At 60.6% G+C, this 7,693-nt stretch overlaps 1 protein-coding gene across 1 annotated transcript; it reads left to right on the top strand.

Moving 5' to 3' along the window:
• The first annotated feature begins 932 nt into the window (after positions 1 to 932).
• On the top strand, positions 933 to 7,608 carry ACVR2B (activin A receptor type IIB). Its single transcript, XM_015564858.1, is given in 12 exon segments — positions 933 to 936; positions 1,053 to 1,246; positions 1,540 to 1,663; positions 1,818 to 1,969; positions 2,048 to 2,191; positions 2,695 to 2,838; positions 3,195 to 3,343; positions 4,631 to 4,682; positions 4,744 to 4,863; positions 5,656 to 5,814; positions 5,816 to 5,947; positions 7,287 to 7,608. Coding segments are annotated over 12 exon segments (1,569 nt in total). The 3' UTR covers positions 7,482 to 7,608.
• Positions 7,609 to 7,693: the final 85 nt, after the last annotated feature.

The raw sequence follows: 7,693 nt of genomic DNA, 5'->3' as shown, positions 1-7,693 counted from the left end.
ACCCGAGGCCTGGGAACATTTCAACCTAGGCGTTGGGGGGGCGGGTTGGGGGTTAGGCCTGGGAGCCAGCCTCCTTGGGCCTCTCCTCCTCCTTCCTGCCACAGGGCTGTGGGGGGTGGGGCAGTGGGGCAGATCTGGGGGCTGGGACTGGGGTTGTTTGGAGGGGATGGGTGAGAGGATGGATTTGGTGAGTTCCAGGCCGCGTTTGAAGGAGCAATTGAGGATCCAACTTTCAGCCTGGATGGCACTTGAGCAGGGGGCGCAGGAGCGGGTGGGCAGGGGGCTGTGGGGGATACACCAGCAGTGTCTCCCTGGGGGACTGTGGCGAGCAGGGGTTGAGGCAGAGACAGCAGCAGCCGGGGCTGAGGTCTATAACAGAATCAGCTGAGACGGGGGTGATCGAAAACGTGGATTTGCCCCAGTTCCAGTTGGATAGGTCTGGGCTGAACCCCCAACCCCCGCCTGCACACGCAGTGCTGCTGATGTGCACGAGGCTTTGAGGGCCCCTCTAGTCATGGCTGCTGTAGGGGAGCAGCCCCCACCCAGGAGCCTCAGACGGCGGCGGAGCCCCCTTTGTTGCTTCTGGCCCGCAGTCTGGGTGTCTGTTTCTCCGAGCTGTGTTGTTAGGTGTGTGGCCGCCTCCCTCTTGATTGGGCCAGGGGGCAGTTGGAGGGGGGAATGGGATGGAGGCGGGTGCTGGCTGGCACATTAACCGTTTGACTGCTAAGGAGCGCTATCGCGCTCTTCTTATTTAAAACAAATTTATGTAAACAATTGGTATTTTTTAATTTTTGTTGTTGCAAAGCAATACAAGTGAGTTTATTGTAAATTGTTTTACATTTTTCCCCATACACGCGCAATTAGTGCCGCAGTTTTGGCATATGTCCGAAAAAATACGTCAGCAGCCAAACGGTTAAACTAATTGGTGTCGAATGGGTGGGTGGCGTGGTGCTTGGCACCCACCCCCCGCCTCCCTCAGGGTGGCCTGGGTCCAGGACAGGGAGCCGAGGCGGGTGGAGTGCTCAGCAGGTCTCCCTCGGGGTGCCACGCAGGTTCCGGGCGCAGCGAGGCCGAGACGCGGGAGTGCATCTACTACAACGCCAACTGGGAGCTGGAGCGCACCAACCAGAGCGGCCTGGAGCGCTGCGAGGGCGAGCAGGACAAGCGGCTGCACTGCTACGCCTCCTGGCGCAACAGCTCGGGCACCATCGAGCTCGTCAAGAAGGGCTGCTGGCTGGACGACCCCCCCGCCTGCCGGCACCCTGCCTGCTGACCGCACGGGTCTCAGGGTGTGTGAGACTGAGCCTGGCATTTAGGGCCAGAGGGGAAGGACAGGGGCTCTCGAGAGCTGGGACACGCGGGGTGCTGCGGGGTCCCCGACCCGAGGAGCTCTGAGTGAGTGTCCACCCTGCTGCCCCTCCCAGACTTTCGGTCCCACTTGCCGGGAGGTGGGTGTACGCTGTCCCCCTGGGGTTCCCCGTGAGGCTCTCTGTCGGTGGGGCGGGGTTTGGCTGGGCCTCAGCTGAGGGGTGTGTGGGAAACTGTGCCCCCAGGCAGGAGTGTGTGGCCACCGAGGAGAACCCCCAGGTGTACTTCTGCTGCTGTGAAGGCAACTTCTGCAACGAGCGCTTCACCCACCTGCCCGAGGCTGGGGGCCCGGAAGGTGAGGGCCGAGGGAGAAGCAGGCTCGGGCCGCTCCTTGGCCCGGGAGGAGTGCTCGGCTCCGGAGTTGGGTGGGGCGTGGCTGCAGGCCTCTCTGGCCCTAGAGGTGCGGGGGTGGGCGGGCTGTGTGACACAGGGCTCCGTGTGTCCCCCAGTCACGTACGAGCCACCCCCGACAGCCCCCACCCTGCTCACGGTGCTGGCCTACTCACTGCTGCCCATCGGGGGCCTCTCCCTCATCGTCCTGCTGGCCTTCTGGATGTACCGGCACCGCAAAGCCCCCTACGGCCACGTGGACATCCATGAGGTGAGGCGCGGGCTCGGGGCAGGGCAGGGTCGAGGTGGCGAGGCCAGGACAGGCGCTTTAAGCCCTGATCTCCCCCAGGACCCTGGACCTCCACCCCCATCCCCTCTGGTGGGCCTCAAGCCACTGCAGCTGCTGGAGATCAAGGCTCGGGGGCGCTTTGGCTGTGTGTGGAAGGCGCAGCTCATGAACGACTTCGTGGCTGTCAAGATCTTCCCACTCCAGGTGAGCGTTGGAGGGGCTCCAGGCCGTCCGGCTGTGCTGTGGCCTGAGCTCTCCTGTCCCCGGGCAGTGCAGGCCCTTGTAGGTGGGGTGAGAGAGAAGCGGGCCCCCTTGGGCGTGGCGACATTCACTGTGCGGCTAGCTAGGGCTCTGCAGAGCCACTCTGGTTTTCAGGGCTTTGTTCTGGACATCAGGTTCTGCTTAGAGATCCTGGACGCCAGGCTCCCCAAGCAGTTTCCTGAGACCCTCAGCAAAGCCGGGCCCAGCCGTGTCTCTCGTGTGTGGGGTGATACGGGGCCACTCGCTCCCCTCTCTGGACCTCAGGGCGCCCGCTTGTGAATCCGGTGCTGAGCCTTAGTGGCCTCAGGGATCACGCCTGGCCTCTGCTCCCGGGCCCGGCTCAGTGCGGGTCCCGCCTGCCTCCCTTCCAGGTGCTGAGGCTGGGGGCGTGGGGAACGGGGCGAGGGCGGTGGCTGCAGGGGGGTTCAGCCGTGTCCCTGCCTCAGGACAAGCAGTCGTGGCAGAGCGAGCGGGAGATCTTCAGCACGCCCGGCATGAAGCACGAGAACCTGCTGCAGTTCATCGCGGCCGAGAAGCGCGGCTCCAACCTGGAGGTGGAGCTGTGGCTCATCACGGCCTTCCACGACAAGGTGAGCCGATGAGCCGCGGCCGGGGAGGTGGGCGCCCAGGCTGGGTGAGCGCGACCACAGCCCCTCCCCTGCCGGCCTTCCACAGGGAGGGACCCTGCCGTAGGTATGGACACGAGTGCCTACAATAAGAAGCCCTAACTCTGGGATACATTCTTATGAATAAGAGTAGTGGCTTCATAACTAAAACCTCTGACCACGCCCCCCCCTCCCCCCCTACTGGCCTCATATATCTTCTGCATCAACTCCAGCCGCCAGGGGGCGACCCCAGCCGTCAGTCCCCTGAGACGGCCTCCCAGGCTGGTCTGGTCCTGCCCTGTCCCCAGCACCTGTCCCCACGGTCTGTGTGTCTCCCCTAGGGCTCCCTCACGGATTACCTCAAGGGGAACATCATCACGTGGAACGAACTGTGTCACGTGGCAGAGACCATGTCCAGAGGCCTGTCGTACCTACACGAGGACGTGCCCTGGTGCCGTGGAGAGGGCCACAAGCCGTCTATCGCCCACAGGTACCTGGGTTAGCAGTGGACCCCCCTGGGCTCGGCCTGGGGCTGCAGAGAAGGTTGGAGGGCGAGAACAGGGCCTGGGGCGGGAGGGGGCGTTGTGTGTGTCCTCAACTTCAGAGACACGCCCGGCCACTCTGTGGGGTGTCAGAAATGACTGGGCGCAAAGACCAGGGCCCACCTGCTGCCGCTGCCGCTGCCTGCTGGCCACCCCTGTCCCGGGCCTGGCCTGGCCTCCACGCCGGTTTCCTGGTGCCCTCCAGTGGCCACTGTGGAGAGTTGGCTCAGAAGTTGTGTTTTTGGTTCCAGTCTGTACTGTTAAAACACTTCTGTGTATGTGGCTTATGTCTATTGATATTTGCTGTATTAAAGCACCCACATCCCACCAGCTGTCAGAGTGATGACATTACATGTACGTAGTCTCTGGGAAACTACTCTTGAGAGAATGAGCTTAAGAAAGCCAAATAATAGATGGCTGTGAGCATAGTTTTGTCCTTGCAGATCCCCCGAAACAGTCTCAGGGACCCTCCGGGAGCCGCTGTGTTCGCTCCTCACCTTAGTGGGGTGCCTGGCAGCCAGTGCCCCAGACACTTAGGAGTTCCCGCCCGTTTTACCCTCTGTGCCGCCAGGAGGTGGCTTTTCTCCGCCCCGGCTCACAGAGGAGGGAGCAGCAGTACAGAGAAGCCGAGTAGCTTAGCCGTATCTGGTTTAGTGCGGTTCTGTGGCTATGAGGGAGGGGAATGCGAGGGCCCCTAACGGTACTAACAGTGATGTCATAAAAGGTTGACTGTATGAAATTGCCATTTTTGTAGGTCACAAACGGTTGAGTGTCGACTCTTCCATATGGTTCAACCTAACAGTAGTGCCTAGTAAGTGTGCCAGGGGCGTCCCCGAGCATGTAGTCCTCACACCAAGGCTGAGACAGGCACTGGGGAGACTGAGGACCAGAAGTAGCTGCCAGTGCCAGGTGGGCTGAGCGCACACCAGCACCCTGCTCCGCGCCTGCCTCCGTGGCGGGCGTGGGCCCCACGGGCCTGGACGGCAGCCCAGGCAAGCTCAGCTTCTGTGCTCACTCACATTCTAAACACTATAGACTCTTCTCAGGAAACATGAATCCAGGTCAGGGTGCCGCCCTCAACTCCCTGCGAATGCAGGCCTGACCTCTGACATGGGACTGGGATGGAGTTGGCCCGGCCACTGAGGGCAGGTGTCGCTCTGACAGCTCCGGGGGAAATGCAGTTAGGGATGCTCGTGCCAGCGTAGGGGGGATGTCCTAAAACCGCCCGCCTGCAGCTTTGTGGAACTCCGCCCTGGTGCTGACCCTGCTCCCGGGTCTCTGGCGGCTGTAGGGCAGGGCACCAGCTCCAGAGCCTTGAGAGCCAGGATGGGAACCCAGGAGCAGGTAGGCGGGACCGGGTGTTCATCTCATCTCAGCCAACTTGTCTCCCTTCACGGCCGTGCTGGCTGACTTCGGCCTGGCTGTTCGGTTTGAGCCGGGGAAACCTCCCGGGGACACCCATGGGCAGGTAACAGACTTGGGGTGTGAGAGGGGGTGGTATTGCCCTTGTGGTGCTCAGCTGGCAAGGCGCAGGAGCCAGGGTGGCTGCGTGAACCCAGAGTGCCCCCAGACCTTGAGAACAGGGCTCATGCACTGCCAGGGAGAGCATGGCCTGGGCGGCGGCGAGGGAGCCGGGCCGGGCAGCTGAGACGTGCCAAGGATTCCTGGTGGGGGTTTTGGCTGCTTGTCCTTGTTGCCTCGGTTTTACTCTCCCTTTTTCTTTTTAGTTATAATTATTAAGCAAGATAACACAGAAAGAAATATATTAAAAACCCCAACCCAACAACGTAGAACAAATAAGTAAAAAATTAAATCATTCTAAAACTGTCCCTGTTTGTTTATTTATACACACACACACATACACACACACTTTGGTTCTAGAGAAATCAGGTGCTTTTTTTTTTCTCCCCTGTTCATATTTTTAAGTATTGTCCTCCCCTTTTGTTTTTGGTGTTAATCTCAGTGAAACACACATCTGTGTGGCCCGCGTGGTGTTGACGGGGTCAAGGCGGCAGTTCCAGGTTAGCTTACTGCCGTCTCGGGTGTGTGACGTGTTAAGTGATCGCTGCGGTACAGTTTACACCGGGACCTTTCGTGACCCTCTCGGGAATGTGGTGCACCGTGCCTGGCCGTCACTGTCGGCGCCTGCTCTGAATTCTGCCGCCGTGGCCCATCCCGTGCACAAGGGATGTAGCTCCCTGTCCGGTTGTGAGAGCATCGAGCGTGGCTGGTGACTGTTGACCCTCCCCGTCCTGTGTAGGTGGGCACGCGGCGGTACATGGCCCCCGAGGTGCTCGAGGGGGCCATCAACTTCCAGAGAGACGCCTTCCTGCGCATCGACATGTATGCCATGGGGCTGGTGCTGTGGGAGCTTGTCTCCCGCTGCAAGGCCGCCGACGGTGAGTTTGTTCTCACCCCCAGGACCGGTGGACGAATACATGCTGCCCTTTGAGGAAGAGATCGGCCAGCACCCCTCGCTGGAGGAGCTGCAGGAGGTGGTCGTGCACAAGAAGATGCGGCCCGCCATTAAGGATCACTGGCTGAAGCATCCGGTGAGGGCCTGGGTGGCAGGAACCTGAGATCAAGGGGGCATGGGGCAGAGAGAGAGGATGTCTCAGGCAGCAGGACAACGCGCCTCTTCCGCCAGGCCAGAGGCCCCTTAGCGCCTTTCCCCTCCCTCCAGGGGAGCGCTAGGTTCCGTGCTCTGCAGGGAGGGGCGCTGGTTTGCTGGGGCAGAACCCAGGTTGCCCCGTGTGGGTCAGCTGTGCCGTGGAGCCTGCTGGCCCTGAGCCTGCCCAGCTTGGTTTGAGTCCTGGATTTGCCCAGGAGTGGCTGGGCGGCTTCGGGCCAATGGCTTTATTTCTCTGGGCCTCCATCTCCTCAGGGTAGGAATAGATTTAATGAGTTATCATTAGAAATCTCTTGGCAGGACACCTGCATTGTATAAGCATTGAATATGGGTTTGCTCTGGTTAAGTATTCTCTGTTTTCTGCCGTCATCATTTTCTGGGCATGTGCTGAGCTGCGTGGCATCTGGGCTCCTCCACTCTGGGCACAAAGACTCCAGCTGTGTCAACCATCTCCTCTCTTGGCAGGATACTTGCCCTCAGCTCCATTGAGCCCCATCCCCCTGCTCACTCCAGGGTCAATTCAGAAAAAGGACAGGCTTGGGATCACTGGGGCTAGCGCTCTACCACCCACACCGTCCGGGGTCAAGCTGCCGAGGCCACGTTCAGCTGCCACGCTGCTCCCTGGAACCCAGGGCTGCAAGTGGGGAAGGGGGAGGCTGGGCCGGAGCCCGCCTCTGCCTCAGACTTTCTCAGTCTCCCCAGGCAGAGGTGCTGGGGCAGCCGGTCCCGGTCCTTGGACAGCAGTCCAAGGTCCAGCGAGGTCGCGGTGTGGCCAAGCAGGCCAGAGAGCCCCCGGATGTGGGCATTCTGTCCATAGTCTGCCTTTCCCAGCTCCGCACAGTTGGGTCCCTCATAGGGTGTCATGCCACCACGTCCTCGAACTTGGGGGAGTGGCCCCAGGGGCTGCGGGGTGTAGGGTGGGACCGTGCCCTCTGGTCTCCACTGTGACCACTGCTTTTTGGGCCCCTGCATGACTTGTGCTTCCCGGGAGATTTTGTCTGAACGTCACTGTGTCTGCCCCAGGAGGGTCCTGGTTCCCCCGCTTCCTACATTGAGGTTCAGGGGACCTTCCTGTGCGGGAGGCCGTGGGCTCAGGATGGTGCCTCCTGCTGATGGGCATCTTCTGGGGTTGGGATGCCCGTGGGCTCTGCCTGACCCTGGGCAGCATCACCAAGCTGGCTGTCCCCCAGGCGTGTCCTCCCTGCAGGACAAGACAGGGCTGTTTCCCTCTCCCCATCCCTCTCCCCACCCCCGTGGTGCAGGGCCTGGCCCAGCTCTGTGTGACCATTGAGGAGTGCTGGGACCACGACGCGGAGGCTCGCCTGTCTGCGGGCTGCGTGGAGGAGCGGGTGTCCCTGATCCGGCGGTCGGTCAATGGCACTACCTCGGACTGTCTGGTCTCCCTGGTGACCTCTGTCACCAACGTGGACCTGCCCCCGAAGGAGTCGAGCATCTAAGCCCAGGACGCGAGAGGCTCTCCAGACTCGACGGATCTGAAGAGGAAAGGAAAGGAAAGAAGTGTTTTGTTCCGGAAGTCCCACACCACCAACAAACACATAAAATGCAGCTGCTATTTTACCTTGACTTTCTATTATAATTATTATAATTATTATTATTAATGTTATTTTGGGGATCGGATCAGTTCTACCAGCACATTGCTCTACTGTAT

The sequence above is a fragment of the Myotis davidii genome, unplaced genomic scaffold (assembly GCF_000327345.1).
Source record: "Myotis davidii unplaced genomic scaffold, ASM32734v1 scaffold81, whole genome shotgun sequence".
Taxonomy (NCBI): Eukaryota; Metazoa; Chordata; class Mammalia; order Chiroptera; family Vespertilionidae; genus Myotis; species Myotis davidii.
Note: the sequence above shows the minus strand (reverse complement) of the source record. Positions and strands in the feature narration are given on the sequence as shown.